Source organism: Malurus melanocephalus, unplaced genomic scaffold (assembly GCF_030028575.1).
Source record: "Malurus melanocephalus ecotype Western Australia unplaced genomic scaffold, MMel_1.1 scaffold_192, whole genome shotgun sequence".
Taxonomy (NCBI): Eukaryota; Metazoa; Chordata; class Aves; order Passeriformes; family Maluridae; genus Malurus; species Malurus melanocephalus.
This window is the reverse complement of record NW_026623424.1, coordinates 687892-715845: the sequence shown is the minus strand read 5'-3', so window position 1 is coordinate 715845 and position 27954 is coordinate 687892. Positions and strand designations below refer to the sequence as shown.

Sequence of the window (27954 nt, the reverse complement as noted above, 5' to 3'; positions counted from 1 at the left end):
TCAGTGGTCAAGATCAGCTTGGTAGTAGTCTTTCGTGAGGCAAATCCAAACTATATTTTCCATTAAAAATACATGCTTTTAAATGACATCTGGTTGTCTTTCTGGTGACCAGTGTGTTGTACTCATGTTGACTTACAAAGTCATTTATGCTTCAGCATTTTTAGTAGAAACAACTTCATTTTCCATCCTTAATAATAACTTTCCTCAGGTGGCTTCTTCTATTTAAATGTGTATCCTTTATAGCTTTRAACACTTAGAACATCTGTTTATTATTTGCACAATACACTTTAATTTTTGTTTTCAAGATTGCATATGGAAGTCGTAAGTCTTGTTGCTGTGCTTTATTAACCAAGTGGAATGCAGGCATTGACCATATGAAAGTAAATACTAGTTTTGCAAGCTAAAAAACCCTGCTGCTTTGTTACTCTAAAAACATGGCACTCTATCCATATGTTGTTTATCAGTTCATTTATCTTTTTTTTTATATGTAGCAATTCAGCATCCATCTTCAATTTTCAAAATAGAAAAACCCTCATTGATTTTTAAACTTTTGTCACCACTTTCATTTGGTTAAGATGACATACAGTTGTTTCTATCTCATGCTTTTTAAGTGTCTTTTGTATTTTTAGCAAAACATTTTCCTTGCTTAAGTTAATTTGCAGCATTATGCAAATCTTTGTCTGCTATGGAAAGCTTTGAGCATATTTTCAAAGAGGAAAAGCTTCTCATAATACTCACATTTAGATYCAGACACATAACGGTTGTGATAAGTAATGCCATTATAATTTGATTCCTACACCCCTTCAAATTGAAACCTGTTGAATTCAAGTTCTTGTAAATGCTGATGAGCATCATCTTTACTATAGTAAAAATAAAAAATTAATTCAAATTACACTAAAAATACAGCAAAGCTCTTTTYACTAGCAGAGCATACTATTGTTATCCTTTTCAAAACTATCTTACTGATCTCAACAYCAAATAGCTCAGCATGAATCTTCTCACCTTACCAGTGTCAAAAAATWGTGAAAACTCCCCACTGACAAGAATTGTATATGACAGTAAAGATGGGCTATAACAATCCAGTTTTGAACAGGTATGCAAAAACTATAGGCTGCTGTTGCAAGCCTCACTTGCAAGGTCCATATCCTTAAGAGTCCTATCAGGAAAAAAGCCCTTGAAAGGACCAAAGTACTAGAAGAGTTTGAGATTTTTATGTGGAATTCACCTTATATGGTGTATTTATTGAGAAGACTTTCCCAAGTAGAGAAGTWGGGCTCACAAGATGGAAACAGCTTGTGTAAGCTTTGCTGTGTTCTCACTGTGGTGTTTAGGATATCACTTTTGTTCTTTGAATCTCCTCTTGGTTTGGCTGAAAGGAGCCTGCTAACATATAAAGCAAGTATTTGATATGTCTTCAGCAGGAATGTGTTCCATAGTTTGCCTTTTTTGGAAAGGCATATGGGAACTTTTATAAATGCTCCCACCAAGTCATTACCAACAGTGCAAAAAACTAAATATCATGAATCCATGACAAAAGTGTCCTCCATTCTCTCCCATGTGAACAACTTGATTCTCATGATTTCAGAAAAAAAGTTCACTTCCCATCACAGTATGGAAGTGGTGCTCACTCACCAGTCAGCATCCCTGGGCTTAATGCAGTGGGGATTTACTTTTGGAAATGGTGCTTGCAGGTTTATCTCTAGGAGTGGATGGTTAACAGAAGACATAGTCTTGTGCCTCAAGTGGCAAAGAGATAGGCAGTTCTGAAATAAAACATTCTAGGGATGTCAGCAGTGCCAAAGACTTTTCCAAACTTTGTCCTTGAAGAGGCAGGAATAATTCCATCAACTATGCATAGATTGTGTGAGATCAGCACACACTCAGCTGCTGCTGACTGGRCAGGGGAAACTGATAGAACAAATAAAATAGGAAAGAATTCCTGCCTCACCTCTTTCTGTTTCCTCACTCAAGTAAAATTCAGTCCTGCTTAACATTGTGCAGAGAACATGYATGGATGTCTCACTTTTCCTCATGAACTGAGATTCTTTCTARAGTAAGTGACAGAACTCACAAGCTTCATCACTCATTATTACAATATTAAGGTAAAGCTTGCTTCATTCTTTAAAGAGAATCATAGAATTGTAGAACAGTTTGGGTTGGAAGAGACCTTAAAGATCATCTAGTCCTAACCCCATGCTAGACAAGGTTTCTCAGAGCCCCATCCAACCTGGCCTTGAACACTTCCAGGGATGGGCCATCCATGCTTCTTTGGGCAACCTCTGCCAGTGCCTCACCACCCTCACAGTGAAGAATTTCTTCCTAATATCTAATCTAAACTACCTTCTTTTAGAAGACCATGTATTTTTTCTAAAGATAGATTTGTTGACTCAAAGCCTGATATCCTGGAGCTGGCTGAAGAAAATTCATTTCCACTATTGCAGTGGCTCACTGCATCCTAAAAATGGAACTTTGTGATACTTTGTACTCTGATGTGTCTCCCTACATGTGTAATTTACTGATGTTTGRGTCTGGGATGATCTGACCTAACTTTGTAGACCATTGAGTTAGACCAACTTAAACAATTGCAAAGGCTGGCTACACTTTGATTTCATTTAATGTAAATTGTTTAAGCATTAGGTAAGTGCAATTAGATTAAGCTTCATACAATTGCATTAATTTTTTTTACATAATTAATGTCTGAAGATCTAAATCAGTCTGTCTTTCTGTAAGTTTTTCACATTGCTAAAGGGCAAGAAACAATTCTCAAGTAAAATGTAGATGTCAAACTTTTACAAAGTAAGACGTGCACGTACAAACTCTTGCACTGCAGTTAATTATCTCACTGAGTAAATCTTGTGGTCATGTCCTGCATTAAAAATACTCTGGGTTTGTAATTTTACATAGCTCATACTTTGCCCAGTGATGTCATTTATTCTGTTGCTTCATAGTCTCTATTTTTTGAATGCTGTTGTGTGGCAAAAAGAAAAGAAGGACAAAATCCACCCTCACTACCTCAACCTGCAATTCTGGAAAGTCCATGTTGATCAGTAAGATTTTCTCAGTTGCATATCAAGTTGCTCTTCTTTGATAATGATACAGCATTTTCTGGCAGAATGAAGACAGCCTTGCAGCCCTGCTTGAGCTGTGTGTTMTGGAAAGCTGTTCCATGTATAGTCCATGATTACATTTTTACCAATTGAATGGAATAAATATTTACTGCTGCAATGAAAGTTTTACATGTGTACATCAGGCATTGAATAAATAAAACACTTGGAGTATGTAACATGTAAATACTGATGGCTCTTCTCCTTTCCAAGTGTCTTTGTTTATTCCACCCTGAGAGATGGGGTTCCAAAACATTCCCTCGAGTGCTAAGGTGTGGATGTCTTCACAAAGTGTGTGCAGCTCCTCTGAAGGGCTTTGCAGCAGAATTCCTAAGCATCCAGTCAAACAAACAGAACACAAAAACATTTTGTTTAAGCAGTACTCCAGATGAGTACAAGAGCAATTTATGCTTTCTCTTGTAGTTGTGAATAATGATCTTTAATACAGTATTCTTAACGAAGAACATAGTAATCATGTTTATAATTCTTGTTATATTAGAGTAGCCTGAGTACTCTGCTTTTCATTACTAATTTYTATGTCCTTGGACTTTGGCATGGAYTTRCTGAGTTCYTTTTAAATGTTTAACTTTCAGCTTTTCTGAAATTTTTCTTTGAATTACTGTTGTGTTGAAGATTTGACAGGCTAAAACTTAAATGTGCTGTGCATCAAGAAACACAGAGGTTAGGGAGAGAGCTATTGCTTGAAGGACAAAAAYGAAATATTTTTATAGTTTTGCATTCAGAAGGAGTAGGAATGAATTTTCTTTCAATGTAAAAGAAGAGTGAGYAGTTGGTTATTGCCTGGTATATTAAAGAGGAATATTACTTGCGTTTTGGGGGTATTTAGTATTTCCTCACTGATGGTTCGTTAAGAAGAATGTTTTTTTCTCTTTTTGGCCTTGACTGTGTGTTGCACTGATTTTAAGCAAACKACCTTGTACCTGGGAAGAATTCCAGTTGCATTTGAAGGTGTTTAACAACAAGGTAGAACACAGAAATAATACTGTCAGTATTCTTCTAAACTTGAATATTCAGTGGCCTTTTATAGATTCYTAGGGAATGTTGCCACTTTAGAGATTCAGGTTTGCACTGTAAACAGGAATGTGGATTTTAAGTTTGTAAACTCTAATTTGGGTCTGCTTGTGTTTGTAACTGGTSCCTTTAATTTTTCAAACCTTTTCCACTTACAGTAATGATTTTTTCTTTGGGATCCTGAGTTATTTTTACCCCGTTTCCAGTGACGGTATGGGTGTCAGATGTAGAAAAAGCAAGATGCCATTAGGCAGGAAAAACTGAGAGCAAGTTGGTCTAGTGGGAGGTGTCCCTGCCCATGGCAGGGCATTGGAACTGGATGATATTCAAGGTTCCATCCAATCCAAACCATTTAATGTTTCTGTAATTTTTGTAAAATTATATGAATGTGGCTGCAAGGCCTTATGAGCACTGAGGTAATAGACTGAATGTGGTAAATGTTGCAATGTAGTAAACATCTATTTAAATGTAACAAATAGGCATTTATTACAGTTTGAATATCATATTAATTTTTTAAGATAAGATGCTGTTTTGCTCTGTATTGTGGTATAATAGCAATTGCCCTTCTCATTTCTTGTCTGTTCCACCTCCAGGAGATGCCCTTGTTGCCGTAAATGATGTTGATGTGAATTCTGAAAACATAGAGAGGGTTTTGTCTTGCATTCCAGGCCCTATGCAGGTACAGTAGTTGAACATTTATTCCAAATGTCCTCTGTAAAAGTTTCCAGCCTTCTTCTGTTTCTAGCCTTCTTCTCCCAAGGAAACAAAATTTAGGTGGCCTTTTTCTTCGAACTTCCTCCATTACCTTTTAAATGTATGGCTTGACTTCAGTCCGAGTAGAAATTTCAGAGTTKAATCTGGTAAGGTATGTGAAAATAGGTAGGTGCTCTGGAAATATTTGAATAATTATATCTTCATCAATATAAACAAGACTCACAAACCACAAGAGAGTAAAAAGAAGCCTGAATTAACACAAACTAAAAATATTTAAGAGCATTTAAATGGTGAAATTGATACTGCTTTAATATTCTAATAGAAAATTTAACTTTTAGGGTTCTTAGGGATGTTAGATGGAATACTTTTAAGATCTTYCAAAACTCAACAGTGATGACACTGAAACAAGTCAGTAATAAAATTGATAAAAAAATCCCAAATGTCTGACCTGATAAATGTTTCTTTCCCCAAAACCTACTGCATATCTCTTTTCTTCTAGCTGAATAATAATTTTGGAGCTTCGATGAAGAATAAATAAGTAGTGAAGAATGAGCTATTATTATTTAGCTATTTCAGAACTAAACCAGCTATATTATTATTTAGCTATTTCAGAACTAAACCAGGAAAGTGTTACTTATCTAGGATGTTAGTAGCATAAAATTTAATATTTTGAGTTATTGTGCTTAAATCCACTTCCTGATGGACGGGAAGACAAGATAAGAGTTAAAACGTAGAGGTGTGAGTAGGAGCAGGTTAGAAATTATAGTGTCTCCTGGTAGTTTTTCTTTAGGTGGAATATACGAGGTGATGATAATAATAGAAATGTTTTACAGTCCACAGATTAAAAAGAGTGGAAATTTTATGTTTTCTTAAACACAAAAGTTCTGTTTGCAACTTACACAGTGTGAGTTGCGGTGGAACTACATTTGCAGCTGCAGTGAGAGTGAGTACTGGGATGTCAGTACAGGATGCTTTCCAAGATATTTGACAATCTGAAGTTTGCCTGAGCTACTGGAGTTGTGGTCAGGTACTGGCAGAGCTCCATGAGAGAAAAACCTTCTCTTGTCCATCTTTGACCAAATATGGAGTTTCTGTAACTGTTACTGAATACAGAATGATAAAAAAGCAGAGATTATAGAGTTTGTGTCATTGTATCTTTGTTAGATTAGGGTATAGGTATTACTTGTTGCTAAAATGCAGTTCCTTGTGATGTAATGTTAATGTTTGCACTGTCARTAAATCTGTCAAGCAGGCAGCCCTTATTTGAAATGTGCAACAGTTTRTCATGGTGGCTTTCCAAATCCTCTTATTAAAGTGCAATTATTCCTTCTGTACTGTGCAGTTTGAGTCAAGCCAGAAGAGTGATGGTTAGAATAGACCAGTGGTGATTTAAATACAGACTTCTGGTTTTTTTGCCATGTAGTACACTGCAATCATGCTGCTGAAGGAACAGGGGGTTGTTGTAGCTGACATTTTRTAATACAAGCAAAATTGTTACTGTATTCTATTCATCTTACCTTGCAAAATATCAAAAAACATGAAGTTTAAAGCCTTTTTGCTTACATATAAGTTATTTCCTTAAGTGAAGTCCTTACTCTTCTAGATTCATGTTTAAAATTTCTGGAATCAATGTCAAAAACTTAACCAACCTGGACTTTCTCAGTTGCACCATGTGACACAACATACCTCATTTTTATATATTTCAAAAATTTTGTTTTTCCTATCTCAGTTTAGGCAATTAGGCTAGTAAAGGCTAGTTTAGTGTATTTACTGAGCAATAGAAGTCCAAATACTACATCAGTCTTTTTTTTTTCACATTTCTGTAAAGAATAAAAAGGGGAAGATATGCTAAAAGAATATACTCTTCTTTACTTTGATACTCAGAAGTTGCAGAACCATTTTACACAAAATTTTCTAAAACTATTCTGCTTGAGGCAGACATTTACAATCACAAATTTCATCGTGAAATTTTGAGTTGCAGTTGTGCAAACCATAAGCACATGGAAAGCAGATATGGAAAACAGGAAGCAGCAGGCAGTCTTTGAAAGGCAGGCAGTGCCCCCACCTCTGTCTGTAATAAAATCCATATTCCAAACCAGGCAGCTTTCCTGCAGATGGRCAGAAATCTGCCATTTTGGGGCAGACCAGTGGTACAACAGCTACATTTTCTTTTTCTACACTGAGAAATGTATAAGAAACAAATTAAATACAGAGTGACCTTCCGATCATTATTTCCCAGCTTCCAGCAGTTAACAATAAAGGACTTGTAGAATCAGTTAAGTATAATCAGTTGTGTGTTCTCCTTTGTTTCTTAAAATTCCTTTGACCTCCACAGCATCCTGGAGCATGATTTATGTAACTGATTTGTATTATGTTAATTATCATTGGTTTTCCAATTACCATCTAATTAAGTGCATTTTATACCCYCATGTTCCTGTGTTATGAGAAAAAGTTAACTGTCGAGAGCTCTGTCGTGTTCCACTTTTGCTTCCTAAGCAGAAAATCATGGTCCATGTCCCTCACAGTTTGCTGTTCCTGCCATTTGATTAAGTTCTTGTCATTTGATTGAATTCTTTTTGAGAACTTTTCTAAGTTTTGAATATGTGCGCATGATATACAGAGTGGAATATTAATGCTTTTCCCATTCTTTATATCATTTTCTGTTTTGTTCTCTGTTTTGTGTTGGACTGATTTTCTTCAGGAGAAATGGAATTAAAGCTGTGAAAGCTTTCATAGTCAGTACTTACGAAATGGAACTTCAGTAGTCATATTTAATCCTGACCCCTGCTCAGGATGAAGATTGATGTCTTCTCCACAAAAAAAATACCAAAAACAAAACCACCAAAAAACTCAATTTTTTAAGAATATGTAGAAATGCAGTCTCTTGGTCCTTTTCTATTACAGTGATGTGGGAGGCAGCATAGATGACCCCAGGATGAAAGAGAGCTAAAGTTCTGCTCAATCCAATTTGTTTWGAGCTCTTCCCTGGAGATATGGTTGTGTCTTTAAGACAAGACAGACTGAGTTTGTTTTTTTTTTAAAAATTGAGAGACTAAAAGATAGACTGCAGCAAGAATGACATCTGTGTGTCATTAGTGTAGAGACTGTAGCCTAAGTGTCATGAGTAAATGTCCACAAACAAGATGCAGTAGAAGTTAAGAGAAATAATTGTTGGAGCCTTGAGGGAATCTGCAAAAAGTTAAACAGAGTATGAGGAAAATGTTCTGAAATATATTAGATGGCGTGACAAAGCAACAGAACCAAGTCACAGAATGCTGGAGAAGAAAACACACTTCTGAAACTGTCAGCTATCAGATTACTGGGTCTTAGAAAGCAGCTGCTTCTTAGCTGGGTATTCCTGCTCATGTGCAGTGTAAGGAATCAAAACTGAGCTGATGAGGAGAGGGTGAYGGATGAGTTACTGTCACAACAGAAAGGGGTAGTACAGGAGAGCAAGATCAACTGCAGTGCTGCAGGGAAGAGGAAAAGAAAAGAGAAGAAAGGCTGATAGCAGCCCAAACAGGAGAGGAGAAATCAATGGAAAGTGTTGGGAGAGAAAATAAAAGTGGAATGGGAAGGTGGCAATCAGTGACATAAATGTAGCTGTGAGAGCTGATGGYACTTTTCTCTGAGCTAGTCTGACAGGCAGTGGGTGTTTTAAAGTATCTTTAAGTATCTTTTAAGTATCTCTTGAAGTATGTGTACACACATACACAATTATGAAAATTACYTGTTTTTAAATTATCTCTCCAAATTTATCACAACTGGGAAAATATAAATGGATTTTGTTGCATCAGTCCTTGGGCTAAACTCTCCTGGTTTTAACAAAGAAGCAGGATTTGGTGAGGTGTGTTATGTTCAGAACTTCCCAGTCATYAGCCATGTTACAGGTATTTCAAGGCAGACAAACAGTCTTGAGTAAAAACATAGAAAAGGAGACTAAGAGCAGGCCTACTTAGTCCAAATACATCTCCAGTCACTTTGAAGACTGATAAAAAACAAGGTGTCATCCAAGAACATAAATGAATTTTTTCTCCTTGGAAATTACAATTACAATTTTGTCCTCAGTCAAGAGCTAGGTGTTATATCTCCTTCTCTCATACTTAGGATAATGTGTTCATTCACAAAAAAAGAAAAAATCACTTTTATCACTGCTGAGACAACTAACAAACACCATTTTTGCTTTAAAAGCACCATCAGTGCTTATGAAAAGTAGGTCTGTAAAGCAAATTGTGAAACATTTCCACATCATTTGGATTATGTGTTGCTTGTGTGTTAGGAAATATATATTTATTCTAAAATTCCTGGCTTTAAATTTGGGAAATAAGGGGCAGTAAACATGATATAATTTTTTTTTGCAAAATAAGCTTGATCATCTAAACTTTTAAGGTTTTATTTAAGAGAGGATGCTCTGTTTGTGTTTTGATCCTTTTYCTTCTAAAGACAGCACAGCAAGGGATGTAAAAAAATTTTTATGCTACTTGGTAGCTATGTAAATTGTTAAATACAGCAAAAAATCCTCTTATTCGCTGATTTTACAGTTAGAAAAAGGAGAAAAGTACACATACTGGAAATGAAAGATTGAAAGAATTGTTGCTGTTACAATTTAACAGACTTYTGCAGTCCAGTGTAAATTTAAATGGGTTTCTCTGTGCAAATGTGTCAGTGCACTCAAAATGGCAGAGAAATGGTCAAGAAAGAGCCTTCAGGATGTGTACTTAAGAAACTGCTGACATTTTGAAAGAAGTCAAATGCTGTGTGTGTTTCAAAGGCACAGTAATGGGTTTTGTGTTCAAACAAAGCCAAAGCAGTAAGTATATTTTTCCATTCTCAAAACCATAAGATTAAATATGAAAACACAGCAAACCACATGCTTACTCACATGGTTCATAGAGCATGTAATAGCTGGCTTTGTCCTTTGTAATAGATGGTTATGTGATGTTGAATGTAGAATTGGTTTTCTTGAAACAGCGGGAATTTTGTGTGCTTACATCTTGGTAAAGCTGAGAAAACATAACTCCTTAAAGGGCTCAAACTGCATCTGTCCATCTGATAGCAGAATGTAATCATTTTCACAGTGATTAATTATCTTAATAGGTTAAACTTACATTTGAAACCTCGGTGTTCGAGGCTGAAGGAACTTCTCAGCAAAGGAGCAAACAGGCACAGTCAGGTATGAACAATCTGGTTCGGCTCCTGTGGGGAGAGGAGAGCTCRGAYRTGGAGCAGGATGTGCCTCACATCGTCATGTTCCTCACGCTSAAAGTGGACTCTGAGGAGGCCAAGGATGAGGTATGTGCTGGCTAAATACAGCTGAGGGGAAAGGTAACAACTGCTGTGACACTTGATGTAAAAGGATAGATAAAAAATGCTGCTGATGGTTTCGAGTTGTGAATCAGTTGTAAAATGCCCGTTTAGGCAGAAATAAGACCTGAAATTGCAGGGGGGAAGAAACAGCATTGCTGCTGACAAACTCTGAGCTGGCCTTGATGTCRGTTCAGCCTGCAGGTGAGGGCAGGMCRGRGCAGTGACTGCACAGCAAGGTGCRTTCCCCAGTRCCRAGTTGTCTCTSCAAATTGCTGTTTTCCACATTTGCACAATTGCATGTTTTCCACAATTTGAATTACTACTCCAAAAAATTTCCCCCACCAGCAGGAGCTATTGGCAGTCCACATCCATAATCTGTCTGGCTCCTCCTGTTTTGAAATGCTAATGGAACTTTTCTTAGAAGTCTCTGGCATTTCTGCTGTTTGCAGTCAGCCACTGATTCTTGCTTGGGCAGCATTTTAGAGCCACTGAAGTACTTCTCCTTTGTCCTTTAAAGCTGCTTTTCACATCTCTTTTCTTTTTGTGTTCTTCAAAAAAATTTTGCCAGTGTACATGTAAGCCATTGTAAGTTTGTGTAGAGGTTGCTCAGGACGTAGCCATAGCTACAAAAACTCCTTTCCACACAGGGACATAGAGCTGGGCTTGGCCTCTTGCCCAGTCTGAAAATGACAAGTGGACAAARTGGACTTTAGGGACAGACATTTGAAAAAAGACTCTTCTCCCCTTGTGTGAATTCTCAAATGTAGCATTGTGTCCCAGTGATCATCTSTGATGAGAAGACATCAAACAAAGCACAGCTTTTTCCAGTCCCTAGGGACTGGGATGGCAGGACAGTGATGGAGTCAAGAGCAAAGGATGACCTTTTGCTTTCTCTCCCTTGGAATTTATCCTTAGGTTGAGATACCATTATTTTTTTATACTATTTTTCAATTGGTACAACTGTGCATTCTGTTGTTGATGTGTAATTAAGAAAACGTGTAACAACTACACAAAATAAGGAGAACATGAAAATGAATATTTCATTTTATTTGCTAAGGCTGTGAAGGAGAGCAGTAGAAAATTGCACGGTATCATAATGTGTAGTAGTCCCAAACTGCTGTGTTGTGTGGATAGAACACCTATGGACAGTTGCTGTAGAYTTAAAGACCAGTGTTTTCTCGACTRCATAAACTTTATGAAATATTTTWWWAAATAATTTCAGGGCCTCTGGCTCCCCTCTCACACATGTAAATGCCTGATTGCAATTCCTGCACTACAGAGTAAATTGAGAACTGGTTTCTTGCCCCATTATTTCTTTACACTCTCCCAAGAAACAGGATTAATCCTGAACATTGAACAGAGGCAAAAGAGGGATTGTAATGCCTTGTCCCTTCACAACATGCAATAATTGTTTCCTGAGAAGTCTTGGCAATTATGCAGCCCYAAATATGTTGAGAGATGCTTTGCTGATATAATCAAGCTCTTTGTAACATTTCCTTACAAAAGAATGCCGCCTTCTTTAAGGCATTTGTCTTTAATTTCATTTACTGAACTTCAAGCAGCTTCTATCCTGCATACGTACTGTCCCAGATTTAATTTAAACAATACTTTAAATGTGTAGTGGAATTATGGTACACCAAAGCCTTCCTGCACAATGAAAATATAATGATCCCTTAAAAAGCTGCTTTACCCATTTCCAGAGGAGGCCCAGTATGCAGATCACATCCGTTTAAACTATGGAAACTAGAAGTAGGAAATAATTCTTCCACTTGTGAGCTTCTGGCACCTAAAATAGAACTAATGAGCTTTAAGACCTGTAAGCTCTGTCTGCTCAGCTATAAAGGGAGGTAGCATTGGGAATCATTTGGGATTGTGTATGCCTGTGGGGRGTGTCCCTGTGGTAACAGTTTCAGTGAGTGAGGTCAATCCTGCTGTTTTTTATATTTTAGTTTCAGGTAGGTACAATTACACGGTACATTTTTTGTACCAGTGTCCAACTCTCACATCTCTGTTTTTGACCTGATTTTGGCAAAACCATGTCTTGAATAATGTTCATGTTCCTCCTACATGATACTCTTACTAGAAGAGTCTGTCCAGGTTTGGGGGTTTGGGCTGAGGGAGGATTTACCCTTTCAGAAATGAGCTACTTGTCATTTATTAATTGCATTGTCACTGGTATGTGACCTTTGGGTTTGCTTTGAAGGCAGCTGATCTGGTGGCATGTGCTGGCCCTTGCTAAATCACTATAGCCGTACATGATAACAACTCTGGCCTTTTGTTACAGTTGGCTTTTCTTTCCCTGGGAACCTGTACAGATAATTCACTAATAAATTTTGTGTAAAGGACCCAGTTCATAATGGTGAGGGGAAAGCTCTTTCCAGCCCTTTGCAGTGCTGGAATTAGAAAACAGCAGGGTTTCTCCAGCTGAGGGATTGATTCCAGAAAAAAAGATCCTTGTCACTAATGAGTATTTATAAATAGAGTTAATTAAATTGGAAATGAATGAAGAGTTTGTCAGGTCCTTCTGTAATGAAACTTTGCATTCTTTTAGTGTTCATGAAGGAAAATTTTCTAACGGGTGTTGGCACTGGCTGAATGTACTTAATGRCATAAACAGAGAAGTTAATCATGCCTGTGCTTCTTTTGTTTGTGTAGWAAGATAATTTACTGTAATCTTTGCAATGGATATGCTTAATATTACATGCATTAATTTTGACCTGACTTGATTTGGCAAAAGCAACAAATGCAGGGCAATCACGTTTGCTTATTACTATATTTTTATGGTTGCTGAAACAATACAAAATTTTTGAAAGTGCTTGCATATAATTTTTTTTTAATGGTTAGAAAAATAACTCACATATCTCTATGGAGCTTTAGTTTAATTGTGTAAGAATGTCTGATTAGATATTTCATGAGAAATCTTAATGGTGTATTTTAAAATTTATATATAATATATTCAACAGTTATGTTTTATGTTCTACAAATCAAGCAGCTAGGTAGGGTTATATAGAGAGAGACTGGAGTTTTCATGTTCATATTGTTAGTTTTAAAGAGCTGTATGATGATGATTTTAGTCAGAATTTAAATATTGACAGAACTGTACAAATACTCAAATCAGAGAATGGCAGAATGGTTTGGTTGGAAGGGACCTTGAAGGTCATCCAGTTCCATCTCCTGCCACAGGCAGGGATTTTTTCACTGGACCGGAGTCCCATCCAGCCTGGCCCTGGATACTTCCAGGATATGATAAAAGATTTCATGTTTTAAAAAGCCAAACCAACTGTTGCCACAAAAAAAGAAAAATTAATTATCTTGTTTTCTGTGGGGWTTTTTGGGAGTGGTTTTGGTTTTGGTTTGCTTAACTAACAGCTAACTTTCTTCACAGCAAGAAATTCTTTATCAGTATCCCATATCTGAAGCATCCCAAAAACTGAAAAGTGTGAGAGGGATATTTCTCACACTGTCTGACATACTGGAAAGTGTTACTGGTACYGAGATTATCAGGTAAAAGTATTTGAAATGTACTTACTATTTTTATTACTTTATAYATACATATATAGCAAACATGGGTCAATGCATCAAGCTCTAGACAAAATCAGAGCAACTCARCCTGTTTAGGCAGTGACACTTTAACTACAACGTGCCTGAAGCTGGACTGCTCAGCCTGAATGTGCATTGATTTGGGTGAATTTCATTGTAGTGGGTAGCAGTGACTAAGATTTTTAATTCAATGGAATAGTTTTCAACTCCTTTATAACTTCATAGTGTTAACAGAAATACTTATGGTTTCATTTTTCTAGTTCCTCCCTTTTCTTATGTGAAAAACTGGTTCAAGTTGTTTACTGGAAAGAATCTGACAAGYTGCTTGTAATTGGCCTTCCTGAAGAAAAGTGAGTTTCAAAGGAAAGGTTTTGTTTCCCTTTAAACTTTATGTCCTCAAACTCTGCTCTTCTACAAAAAGGCAAGAAAGGCAGGGCTTAAAATGTACTCTTTTTGCTATAACTAGTTTTTAAACCTGTGATTCCACTTTTTGATTAGCTTTATTCACATCTTTTATATATCCATTGTTGCAGTTTCTTTTTCATTTCTTCTGAAKAAAATAAGATCCCAGTAATATTTGTACATTAGAAAAGAGTAATATTCTGGGATTTGGTTAATTCAAGTGCTTTGTAGAGACTGTTGAATAACATCAGTAATATTACATGTTTATACATTCTAAGAGGACTGTCTATTCATCAAAAAGATGCTATAATCATAGCTGCACATTTTAATTTTTTTTTCTTAGTGTGCCACTTTCTCAGCTAAGGAACATGATTGAAGATGTTGTCAGAATCTTGACGTTTATGTACGGTTCTTTGGACAGGTGAGTTCTTTCAAAAGTATTTTCAGTCACTCATTTTTCATTGGTGCTCACTGGAAAAAACAAATAGGAGGATTAATTTTAATGTTTCCAGGGAATTTCTTGGCATGTTCCTTTACACTTGTATAAAAACTAGAATTGTGTTCTTGCCTTTTGGTTTCACTCTTAACACTAGTAAGACACTTTAGGCAGCCTGTGTCTCTTCAGAAAGTYTTGTCCTTGATTAAGTTAAATCATTCCCATCATCCAAGTCACTGTGGATGTCAGCAGCACTCTGCAAATGTTATCCTTTGTGTCTGTAAAACATACGTGTGTATCAGTGTTGCCTTTTGAATAAACACTCTGGACTTCCCAACTCCATTTGGCAGAGTGAGTGTCTTTCTCTGCATTTGGACATCACCCAGGAGATTTTCAGTCTGACTGTTACCTAAATAAAATTGCCCAGGTGGATTAGTCATATGCYTGCATTTAATTCAGGGTTAATGTACATATGCCATAGAGAAAGAAAAAGAATAAATTCAGTTTCCAAAAGGATGAGACTGATGGTTCACTCATCTCACATTGCTCTAAGATATCTCCTATAATATCATACAATGTTTTAGTTTGTTCTCTATTTGTAGGTACTGCTGGATATTAGCCCAGTGGGTATTTTCAAGTTAAAAATACATCCAAATGTAGCATTGTGCTATAAAGAGACWTGTGTAGCACTCAGGGTTATATCAACAAGCTGCAAATTTCTCAGTGTTATTCTAACTTGGAGTTCATGTTTGTCCAGTGCTTTTTGCCAGGTGGAAAATGTTCCTCGCCTGGATCATTTTTTCAACCTGTTCTTCCAGCGTGCCCTTCGTCCTGCCAGGCTCCGGTGCGGCGGCAGCCCCGGGGCTCAGCCCCAGGATTCCTGCAGTGCCCTGTTCCTGGACATCCTCCCGGGCCTGCGCTGGCTGACACTGCCTCAGGAAATCAAGGTGATGTTCTTTCCACATCTCTCTGGGAAAACCTGGCCATCAGRGGCCAAAAAGTCCATTCAGGTGTCTTCTGTTACTGTGCAGTTTATCTGAGTGCTTTGCCCATCCCACTCAAGTTTGGAGCTACACCATCATTCCCTATTCTGAGTGTAGTTTGGTGACTTTAGAATTTTCTAGGAAGAGTACAGAAAGCAGCCTCTGGTGTGTAGCTGTTTGTTTAATTTTGGCCATTTAAGTATAGTACCAGGAAGGAAATATTACTCTAAAAGCCCATATACAGCTCATAATTTAGGAGAGTTATAAATGGTTGCTGCAGAATCAAAATAAATATCCACATATAATTTTTTGACACCAGACAGGTGCAATTTTTCTGCACCATTTCACTGTGTCAGGTTACCTCTATGTTAGAAATTGAGTTATGCTTTAAGCAGTAGTAAGACAAAAGACAGATCACAGTAAATAACATTATAGCTGCCAGTCGTAAATCACACTTTCATTACTTCAATATCTGTGATTCCAGTTAAAATACATTATTCTTGTCATGGTAGAGTTCGTTTTTTAATGAGTATTTGCTGTCATTTCATGCAAATAAAATAGCTGGGAAATTTTAAATTCATCGTTTTCTTTCATGGAGAGATCCAAAACATTTGTATATGTGTGAATAACATAGTTAAATTTGTGAATTTTTGGATAATATAATTAATTCTAATTATTAGAAAATTATTCTAAGCTGAGCTGACCATAAACTCCATTATCAAAACTTATTTCATCAGCAACAACAACAAAAGAAAAGAACATTGTACTCGCTTAACTTAAAGAGACTGTGTGATGAAAATTAGAATTGCTTCTCAGAATGGCTCTGTGAAAAGCCCCAGTGTGGATGTTCAAAATTACCYTTATTCTGTAGTGGTATATTCTGTAATTCATCACTCTTTGTTTGAACATAATATTAACTAGGACTTTCCTGCATTTCTGATTTTTATGTTTAATAAGACCTCAATGTGTAAKTTTCATGGCAATGTTTGGAGAGGAAGGGATGAAGGGTTAATGTCTTTGAATYTGCTGTTGGACTGGGTTTGCAGAATGTTTTCAGGTTTGCTATGAATCACTAAGAGTTGTCAGGGATGTTGCAAGTTATCCATCAGTCTGTGCTATTGTTTCCAGATTCCTCTTTGCTGGTGTGGCTTTCTCTCTTTTCTCCTATATYTTCTTATCTATAGTTGCAAAGCTGATAATTACTTAGTTCTTTCCACCTTGTCCTGTGTTTTTTTTACTGTTTGTTGATCTGAGGTTTTTCCATGCTTTTTTCTTATCTCTCAGGTTTCTCTAGAGTCTCTGTTGTGCTTTGCTCTCCAGTTCAGCTTGCAGGCTGCTTTTTTCTTACAAAGGGATTTAGGAAACAGCACTGCTGATACTTATGACAGACATGAGTCTTTCCAGAGTTCTCCGAGATCATTCACATTTGCCAGAAAAGTGGTGTTGTTGCAGAAGATGACATTTCCAGTTAGCATTTTGGTGAAGCTCTTTATATTCTATAAGGGATATRAAACTAAAAATGTCAGTTCTTTAGGCAGAAAGCCATTTAATTTTTGACTGGGGAAAAGCTGAGGGGCTGGTTAGTTGTTGACTGCCAACTCCCTCRCTGACATTTCTCTGTTTGAAAACTGGCTGTATTTCAGTTACAGGCAGCCTAAGAAGCTTGTGATTRTGGGATTTAGTTCTTTTCATTAAGTAGCACATTAATGTCATGAGTTTCAGTGCCTGGGACCTAAGGAAAGTACTCTTAGTAAAACTTGCATTAACCAACAGCTCTTGCTGTTATAGAAATAAGGAAACTTAAAGCAGTTTCAATAGAACAAAGATAATGTGTGAGAGAGTTTTGGCAACTTCCACCGAGACAAAAAACTTTAATCCATGGGGTAAAAGATTTTTCTGGTAACTCAGTTGGATGCAGCAGTGTGCCAGATTTGTTTCTAGATCTCGTGTTTTGAAGCACGCAGAACTTAAGAGTGACATCTCCTTTGTACCAAACACTGGGTTCAGCAGTCACAAAGGCAGAAAAATTGTAAATTTTTCCAGTTTCAAAGAGCAGGGAAATAAGACAGCAATTAGAAAGGATTCTCCTTTAATCTGGTAACTCGAGGTGTTCTTGATATGTGATGTTACTAATGAAAAATGGATGCAGGTTTTTATCCACTCGCTTTGTCCTTGTGCATCCTAATCTGAGATGAGCAAGACAGAGWGAGCTGTGCTATTACTGGAAATTAATGTGTTGGAAATCTCTATTAAAAGGAYTGCTTGAATATTTCAGGTGGAAATTGACACAGCACTGAGTGATCTGGAAGCAGCTGACTTTGCAGAACTGGTAACATTTTATTTTTGTTTGCATTGCACGGTATCTCCTTGCCTTGGTGTCCCATTCAGTGGTTTATAAACAAGCATTATTTTCAAAATCCATCAACTTCTTTTAATCCATGGGGAATCCAAGCAGTTTATCCTGAGTTTCTTTCCATGCTTAATATTACAAGGGACTATAATCCTATAGGATTAGTCACTGAAAATCCATTATTTAATATAATTTAAATCAACAGGATGTCTACAAAAMCACTAATTTCAACAGAGTTGATTGTTACATTTCTTCTTTGTATTAATAACTGTCTTCTTCTCAAGCAATTGTGAATAATTCCAGAAACATCTATGGAGCAGAACTTAATTTTCCAGTTAGCAGAAAACAATTACAAATTATGCTTATTTGTAATACTGTTGAAGGAGGTAATAGTTATTTAGTTAAGTAACTCTTGGCAGAGCAATGTGTAAACACATTGACATTTCAGCTTTACTTCATAATGAAAGAGCTCCCTTGAGCTCRTGTTCCAGAACAGTTACTTTAAAATTCTGTTTGAAAAAATCCCTGCACTAAAGAACCTGGATAATTATTTACAGAAAGCAGTTTATAAGTTACAGTTTATTGCACAGAAATTAATTCCACCTATTTAACTTAAAATTCAGTATATCCATCTAAAACCAATGCTACTGGTGGGACAACAGTGGGCATTAAAAGATGAATGAATGGGTATATTTTGCATAAAATGTCAAATACTGAAAAAAAATGCTTTGGCGTGAAAGTTTGACTCTAGGAGGGCCCCTGGTGTCAGCAGTTATGCTAAAGCTACTTTGCTGTTARCTGAGGATGAACATATCCTAACAAAAATAGTGCATGAATACATAAAAATTAAATAGGAAAGTAGTTMTTTTGAGCTGAAATTTTTAGAGAAAATTGTAATGTCACATAATTCAATTATGGAGGCTAAAACTTGGTATTTCCCTTAACTACTCAGTATTAACTTCTGTACTGGTAATAACAGGTGGTCAAATATGAAAGTATTAAATAATGTATTGATTGCAATTGACCAGAATTAGTTCAGTTGCGTTTGGTAAATAAAATAAAAATGCTGAATTTAAAATTATACAATACTTTTTTCCCCCCCCACAGTCTGAAGATTATTACGACATGAGAAGATTATATGTAATTCTGGGCTCTTGTCTCTTTTACAAGGTAATAYTAATGATTGAGACCTAAAGATTAGGAAAATGCATCTAGAAATCTAATTTAGTCTTAYAGAATCTCACAGATTTGAAATCAATTAATGACTGATTTAAGTYATAATTTTTTAACAGAAAAAATCAGTGTCAGGAAATTACATGTACTATATGAACAGTAAGAACAAAAAAACTTCTTTAAAACTGGATTTTTTAATGTAGAATCCAAGGATTGGAAAGAGAATAATAAGAAAGTAAAATGAGTCACTTCAACTGAGACTGTAGGGTTTTCTAATGGGAAYTTTTTTGTTCRTTTTTATTTTTTAATAGCAGRTGTTCTATCYTTAATCTGTCTTTAAATCCAAGACTTGAAAAATTGTTGAGTTTTTTTCACTTTGGCCTCATTTATAGCTTTATGTATATGTAGTAAATACAGACAATGTAATCAACAGTATAAAGAGGAAGGTAACAGCCTTTGCTGTAAGAAAACTTGCATTTTAACAATTTTAACAAGTAGTTGTTCTTCATGCTGCAAGTGTTGTAACAGCACTAAAGCTATAAAGCCCTTGGTGCTGGAAGCACTGTGGTATTGTGGATCTCCTTTAGAAATGCTATTRAATCCAGTGAAAGATCACTATTTTTGGAGAGAGAATTAAATGAGAATTCAAGCACCTTAACACTGTAGCTGTTTTGCAAGCTGTGAAAGCCCAGCCTGCCTTTGGCAACTTGCATATGTACTGATGGTTTATTTGTTTCTATTTGGTATTTTGATTATTTAGATATGGCCCAAAAGCTCAGTGTTGCACAGCTGTACACCAGAAGGAAAGTCTGTGGCCAGAAACCTCGGGCTCTCAGTGCATGTGGAGCAGGGATATCTCTGTATGAAAAGTGCTCTGAAGTGCTGCGTGCTTGTGTTGAATTTCTCACTGAACACACTTCCTTCTCTGTGTTTAATTAAGGGTTACTTGATTGGTAATCACTTGCCAACAGAAGATCTCGTTGATGTAGGTTTYTATTGTCGGCACTATTGCCTGTTACCCTTGGCAGCAGAGCAGAGGATTGGCCAGTTGGTGATTTGGCGGGAGGTGTTCCCACAGCATCACATCCAGCCCTCTGAAGAGGCAGCTTTGACAGGATACAGGGAACCTGAGGCAAGATACTTCCTRCTCATAGTTGGCTTGGTAAGTTAACAACTGCCAGTTCTCTGAGGCTCTTATGTGTTGTCTGCTGTTCACCAAGATCAACACTTTCCATGCATTTCACTGGGTAATTTTGCAAAATACTCTTATTGTAGCTGTTTCATGAGATAGAATTTCCCAGAGGGTARCATTATTTATACATCTGCAAAGCTTGCAACATTTTAAGTCTAAATTCTTGTTATTTTTATGCTTTGTCACTTCAGTTGAAAATGTTTCTACTTCCATGATCTTTTCAGACAACTCATGAGAAATGTCTTTTTTTAAATGTGGGGTTAGCTTGAAGGAAACACACAATGAGTTTGTGAGCAATCGTTGATGTTTGCATGCTCTGTATTTACAGAGACACTTYGTGCTGTGTGTCCTGCTAGAGGCAGGAGGCTGTGCGTCCAAAGCTATTGGGAATCCAGGACCAGACTGTATCTATGTGGATCAGGTCAAGGCAACCATTCTGCAGCTGGAAGGAATCGATGCCAGCATAGAGGAAAGGCTGGATTCTCCTTCCATGCCACCTTTAGCCTGTGCTGACTGGTTCCTTCCTGCAACACGGGACAGACTGGAGAGCTCGGGCACCTCGCCCATCCTGAGCAAACTGCAGAGCTCCTGCAAAGCAGCAGCCACTCCAGTGAGCARGAGGAGCCTCTTTGGTGACTCTTCCCTCACTGCACGGAGGCAGAGCCCCAGCAGGAGCAGCGGAGGAGCTGAGCAGGGCAGCGAAGGACCCGCCGAAGAGGAGAGCACCAATCCACAACCTGGGCTGGATCAGGTCAGASAACACAGGCTGAGAGAATCCACCAGGTTCTGGGGGATTAGGGGAGAGGGCAGYTCATTCAAACTCAAGGTTACTGTTCTAGAAAAAGCACACTATAAATGAATTCATCTAAGAGCCCTTAAATTGAGTAGAAAATACTTTTGCTGCCTTGGGAAGCTCTGGGCCAGCCTTCAGAGCCGTCACGYTTTTTTATTTTATCATTGCTTGTAAATATTTGGGGATTTCACATGACTGAAGTGGGCCCAGCTGTGATGAAAAAAGCAGATSTAATTGGAGAATATTCCCAAAATAACCTATCAAGACTAATTGCTGTAGAGTTGTACAACTGCTTCTAACCAATTTTAGTCTAAAACAGGCTAGCAAATACATTTACATAAGTTGATGTAACTGTTCAGGCCTCATTAAAAATGCAACATTGTTTTCTTCTTTCTGTTAATTTGGTTTSGTTCTGTTCTTTCTTTAGCTGTGTGTTCTCTGTTATTTCATCTATCTGCTTGTTTTTCAGGCCACTAGGAAAAAACACACCCTGCCAAACCCATTTCATTCAGGAACCCTTAAAAAGAACCCTTCAGAGAAAGATACAGAACTTCTTAATGCTATSAAGTAAGAAACTCAGTTTTATGAAGTATTTCATTTTTCTGGCCATACCTGGTTTTGGCATATACACAGATGACAGAAGTTCCTGCATAATTTTATTCCAACCAAAGCTTTGCTATGCAAGGATTATAAGAAGTGAATCTATTAAACTGAGAGCTTAATTAAACATAAAAATATGAAATAATACAGTAACAGACAAACATTAGTGAATAAAATGTCAGTATAGTGCACACATGTCCCACATCTATGTGACCTTGGAATGTCACACAGAATTTCTGGACCACACATACAAACCTTGTGCTTCCCTGTTATCTCTAGGTAGGCGTACAATGAATAAAGCTTTTATTTCTCTTTCCTTTTTCTTTTTTGAGGACAGTTTTTGAGAACACAAGTCTGACTAGTATCACAGTTTTTTAATTTGTTGGTTATTTTAAATTGAGTATTAAGAGTCAGAAATAGCAGGATTTCCTTGTTGTAGAGAAGGAACCTTTCGAATGCCTGTATCAATTTTGTACTATACTGTAGTTAAAAAAAAAGTCTTAAAAAATTGCAAATTATTTAAATTTTTTAAATTAAACAAATTCTTCATTTCTTTTAAGGTTGACATCTGGTCCTGAGAATACCCTCTTCCACTATCTGTCTCTGGAAACGATGCAAGGAATCTTTATTACTCCAACTCACAAAGAAGTAGCACAGCTCGGTGGCTCCATCCACCCTCAGTTAATTGAGAATTTCTACCAGTGCTGCCTTTCAATTCGTTCCATTTTCCAGCAGTCCATGAGGAAAGAGGTGTGGAAGCTTGGCTTTCTCCTTTCCCCTATTTTCTCAACTCAGTATTTTGAGATTGTTTTCACATCATTATTTCATTGGTTCATGAGCAGCTGTATTTGCATGTCTGCAGACTCTAAACCAAAGTGGAATTCTGTCAGTTGTACTTTGTAGATCATAAAGTGGCAATTCAASTGAATTAAGTGAGAAAATGGGAAATAACAATACAAATTGAACAAAGGCAAGTTTGCAAACAGCAGTGTAATTTTTCTTAATGTTTCCTTGATGTTACTGAAGAAATCATTTATGGTTAGGCCCATGTGCAGACTCATGTGCCTTGTAAATCATGTAGGAATTTTTAAGTGTTAAAAAAATGTGTTAATTTGGTGGATTGGTCACATGACACTGAGGCTTGGCTGAGTAGGACTTTGGCAATGAGCTGTGTATTTTGGGCATTTCTGTTGGGAGGTGTAGAAAACCAAAAGCAAGCAGAGAGAATAAACTARTATTTCTTATCATCAGTTTGCCTTTGGCTRCARCSATTAAATAGACATTTTATAATTCARATTATAAAAACTAGGTTCATTCTGCCCTGAAAATCAGAAATAACTGATGAACATGTCTCCTTCAGCGAAATTTGGGGGTATTTTTCTGTGTATTGGCTTCAGCAATTAATGCTGAAATTGACAGGCTGTATTATGGCATGAGGAGAATGTAAAAGAATAAACAGAAATTTGCCTTGTTCATAGTGCATGACAAAAAAGTCTAATACAGAAATGTACTATTATACTGTGTATTCWTTGTCATCAGCTAAATATTGTTACAGTTTAGTATTCAAAAAACTGCTTCAGTAATGGAAGTTACTGTAAACTGACCAATAATTAATTTTGCATCACTTTTTGAGCAACGACAATTCACAATTTAACTTTGAAATGTGTACAGAAATCTTGAATAAATCTTAAACTGAGCAAAAATAAGCTCTGTAGTCTTAAACTATAAAATGTGATGTTCTGACCATATTTTCTAGATCTTCAGTGCCCACACCTTCAATATTGTAGGCAGATTGAAAGATGTGGTTTCTGCTTCTGCACATGGCAGATAGAAGTTCCTTGAGTCATTTTCTAAGAAAAATTTTCTTTCACCTTTCAATCAATTGATTGGAGCAGGAGTTTCATTGGCAGATGCAGAGATGAACTGGAACTTTTGCAAAGTTTATTCAAAAGCTCTGTACAAAAAATAGCTCTAAAAGCTCAAGAAGACAAAAAATGTCTTTATTTTCTATGCTCTTATGCCCTCATACTGATTAAGAGTCAGAAAATGCTCTGAGCAAAGTGCTTCAGCTGTTTATTTACAAAAAAAAAAAATTCCTGCCTGGCCAAGTTTACTCAATGGACGCTTGCTATCACAGTTCTTAATTAGGGAGGCACACAGAGAAAGAAAGATGAGAGATTTAGCTATTGTAAAACCCTTTTTAAAAGAGCTGCAGTATTTCTGACGTCTTATTAGAGAAGCAGTGTTTATCTGGAAGGCAAAAAAAGTAACAAAATGTGTCTAATTCCAACTTGTGTAACAATGGAAAAGCCTTTTGATGCCCAAGTAACAAAACWATAGAGAAAAGAGTCATGTAAGCAAGTTAGTTGCATCTTCTAAGCCTGACTTTTTGACAGCAGAATCATTCATCAGAGAGTCCTGAAGAAATCACATAGTTGTATTTGCTAGTGTTTATGTCAAAATGTTTCATTCTCTACTAACATTTCACCAGTTGTKTTACAGAAAAAGAAGAAGGCAGGCAGTGGGATTTCAGAATTTAGTAAGGCAGCTGAGGACACGGATCTGGTAAGAGAACATGGACTTYTGTTTGAGTGCTCTCCTGAAAACTGGACTGACCAGAAGAAACCACCACCAACAATGAACTACTGGGTTGTCGGGTAAGTTTAAAGACAAATTTCACCTCCAGTTTTTCATTCTGAATATGCCATTGTGTTTTTTAAAAATAAATGTAACTGTAGCACATCCAGAAATACTTAAGCTGACTGAGGTGACTGGGAATTGTCACTTCTATTGTGACATTGGTGTGATTTCCACCTTTCACTGAGGTGAGTTGCACATTGCTGAGTCAGTGATACAAACAAATGAGGTGAACAGTTATAATTGTTGGAGAGGCTTTTCCATTGGGAAATGAAGCTGTTTAAAGAGAGAAAAACAATTGTTTCCCACTGTGAATGTACCTAACTGCAGTTTGTGTGGAAAAATTAAAATCGGTAATTAAAACATTAAAAAWTATTTATGCTAGTGTTGAGTTCTTTGAAAAAAATAATTACAATGCTACACAAAAGCATGCACAGGTATTAACAGTTTTTCTAGTTTAGCTCTTTCCCTAGAATCTCATTAATTTGTTGGAATGTAACTACCCAGACGTATTCAGTTTAAAAATTAGTAAATATGGGAGTAATGGGGCTTGTTCCCAAGGACCTCAATTGCCCAGAAGCTTRGATTGCTGAAAACAGACCAGTACCATATAAGATCATGAAAACCTGAAGATTTTTTTTTCCCTAAACAGCCTGGAGAAAACTGAGTAGAGAGTAACTTGATTTAAAAATCCAGTGTATTGAAAGAKGTAAAGTAACACAGGAGAGACACCAAAATTTGCCAACTGTCTTACACAGCAGCTTGAATTAACTTCCTACTGGAACCTCRGTACAACCAGAATCTATCATTTGAGGAGAAAAAAAAACACCTCTGATGATTTTCTTCTTTTTATTCTTTCTTTTTTTTTTTTCCCAGGAGACTCATTCTCCATCCCAAACCTCAGGAGTTTTATGTGTGTTTCCATGACTCAGTGACAGAAGCTGCTGTGGAACTGGCCTTTAAATTGTCCTTTGGCTTAGCTACCTAGAAGAGCTTCCTGCACAGCCAGACATCCTGCAGGGTGCTGGTATCTCTTTAAAGTATCCCATAGAAAGGGAAATGAGCTCCATTTGGGTGCCACCTATGGGGTATCTTTGAAAGGCTTTAAAAAAAATCAAACATCTGGCGGTATGACGCAGTTAAAACTTCAGTGGTGGTTCTAATGAGCTCATCAATTGAATACTTAAAARTATTTCAGAGAACCAAAGTTCTTACTTTTATATACTGTCACTTTTTTTATCCTGATCGTAATTTTATTATATGAAAATATCACATAATTTGTACATTCACTGCTGTTCAGTGTTCAATATGCAACATAAAATGGTAAGCTGATCCTCAAAGAACCCTCTGAACATGGAAATCAGTGATGGAGGGGAAAAAACAGTTACCAATTACTTAAAATTTTGCACATTGAGGGCCTGAAAAATACTGAATGTCTTCAGTAGCATTGTGTTAATTAAAACAGAGAGAAATCTTTTAAGGATTCATGGCACTTAGCCTCACAAAACTAAAGGTTTACTATTTTTGCTCTCCTGCACACTCCAGGACTATAGTGTGGTTGATGTTTTACTTGACTCCGTGAGTTTTAACTATAAATAATACTTATATTTGTTAAAATGCAATTTTGAAGACACAAAGAAAGATGGGGGGCGGGCAGGGTGGTTTCAAGACTTATGCATGGATTTGGCTTATTTTATATTCAAAATTTCATAATAAAAATGTATATTTGTTAAAGAGTAGTAAAGCGGTAATTTGTTATTCTTTTTTTACTTAATGTAYTTTCTCTTTCATGTTATTATTTTATTCTACTTACTTTTCATGAGTGCTTTTCATAAAATGCTTAACTAGAGTTGGTTATTAAAGAGTGGGATCAAAACATTTAAGTGTTCATGAAAGGAAATTCAATTTCATGGGTTCTCATGACCAAATCTTTAGATCTTGTTTTCACTAGTAAATTACACTGTTTGGAGTCATTCTAAAACAGTCAATCAAATGCTTACAGTGCTCACAGAGTGATTCACAGCTTGTCTTGATCACTCAGCTTTAGTTCAAGCAGTACAACTCTTAGGCCTGAAGTGCAGGCATGATTGAAGACTTTGCTAATCAGCTTTCTCCAGGATCTATGATTCCCAGCAGATGAGCAATAATATTTCAGTCTGAGGCATACCAAGTACACCAGTAGTGTTTTAACGGTTCCCCATGTATAAATCAAGTGCTGTGAGATTTACTCTGTTACACCTCTTAACAGTCTAAAATGTGTGAGGTTTGGGGATTAGATTTCATGGTAGATGGAAAAAGGAGTGTGGAGGAAGATAAGCAGTCTTTGCTGCAGTGCTTTTTGATGTTTATCACAGTGTCCAGAGGAACCCTTTATATAATTTAGAAGAATAATRTAATTTTTAAAGTGCCACCAAGTTTCTGATATCTGTATCTGGCATTGCTTTACTGTGGAGTGTGAGCACCCTCTCTCACCAAAATGTGTAGGGAGGTTGCTTTGGGAGAGCAGTGTCTGCTCAGTCCTGTCAATACTCTGCTATCCTGCAGTTTCCATAGGTATCCATAGTCCTAGAAATGRATGAAGTCAGGAAGTTGCAAATCTGAGCTGTTTCTCCTATTACTGATGTTTCACTCGTAGTTTGAGATGTTCTTGTGCTAACACCAAATTCACATGCTGTTGGTAAGTTTCAAAATAAATCCAAATTTCTAGAAACAAATGCTTGAAAAATAAAGGAATATTTTTGGCTTTTGTTACAGCTCATACCAAATAGAAGAGATAATGTTTAATATATTGATGTAGTATAAGCTTTGGAAATGTTAAAATCTCGTTATTTTTAAAGATCCATGTCTTTCTCCATAGAATTTTTGGCATTGGTGGTTTGACAAATGTTACACAKTATTTCCCAACACAGGCTCTAAAGGTTGGTTTTAAGGACAAATGCAAACACATTTTTATGTCCAGAGAGGATAAAGAAAAAGGTAAAAATACTCTTTTGCATATTAGTTTGAATAAACAAACTAGATCTGGTCAAGAGCTGCACAGTTCTTTCCGTCAGCATGGTTGGTAATTAGTGGGGGTATATTGATAAGGTTTTGTWATGAGCCTATTTTATAGCAAGAGAAAGAGGCAGCATGGCTTACTGTGTAGCTTATTGCTGTGGTAATAAAATCTGGGTTTTGATCTTAAATGATTAATGATTTTGTAAGGTGCCTGTAAATGTTCCTCCATTCAGATGGATTCCTGAAAGGCACACAGGCCTACGCCCATGGAATTAATTACAAGAAGTCTTGGTCTTGGAATATGAAATGTTGATACTGGCATTTGGCAAATTACATAAAATTCATTCATATCAGCAGAATGGAAAAGAAATTCTTCATATCTTATTTGTTTAATGTGAAAATAAATGGAAAATCTGCTTCATTTGTCTCTGTCTTAGGTTATCWCTTTCAGGATTGCTTTGATTAGGTTTTGATAATGTAAACAAAAATCCAGTGTTCTGTGATTTCTCTTGTTGACAGTTCTTTACTACAATGCCAGAAAGTTTTCTTGCCACAGGCTTTTCTAGTAGTGCTGACCAGAAGGAATTCTGTCAGTCACTGAAGTTTGATTAATCTCCTGGTATTGCATGCAAATTCTTTAGCAGTCCCTTTTCAATTACAGTCATTTTGTCTTAAAGAGTTTAAGGTTGTTTCT

General features: G+C 36.6%; 1 protein-coding gene across 1 annotated transcript in view; it reads left to right on the top strand.

Annotated features, from left to right (window-relative positions):
- INTU (inturned planar cell polarity protein) overlaps positions 1 to 25995 on the top strand; it is a 32385-nt gene extending 6390 nt beyond the window's left edge. Inside the window, exons 3-16 of the mRNA XM_057373308.1 lie at positions 4730 to 4815; positions 9948 to 10142; positions 13543 to 13661; positions 13958 to 14047; positions 14443 to 14520; positions 15293 to 15482; positions 17794 to 17847; positions 18976 to 19038; positions 19982 to 20203; positions 20562 to 20984; positions 21496 to 21593; positions 22187 to 22376; positions 24129 to 24283; positions 25140 to 25995. Of these exons, the coding sequence (XP_057229291.1) occupies positions 4730 to 4815; positions 9948 to 10142; positions 13543 to 13661; positions 13958 to 14047; positions 14443 to 14520; positions 15293 to 15482; positions 17794 to 17847; positions 18976 to 19038; positions 19982 to 20203; positions 20562 to 20984; positions 21496 to 21593; positions 22187 to 22376; positions 24129 to 24283; positions 25140 to 25251 (2075 nt within the window). The 3' untranslated portion in view covers positions 25252 to 25995. The remainder of the gene's footprint in view (positions 1 to 4729; positions 4816 to 9947; positions 10143 to 13542; positions 13662 to 13957; positions 14048 to 14442; positions 14521 to 15292; positions 15483 to 17793; positions 17848 to 18975; positions 19039 to 19981; positions 20204 to 20561; positions 20985 to 21495; positions 21594 to 22186; positions 22377 to 24128; positions 24284 to 25139) is intronic.
- The last annotated feature ends 1959 nt before the right edge of the window (positions 25996 to 27954 follow it).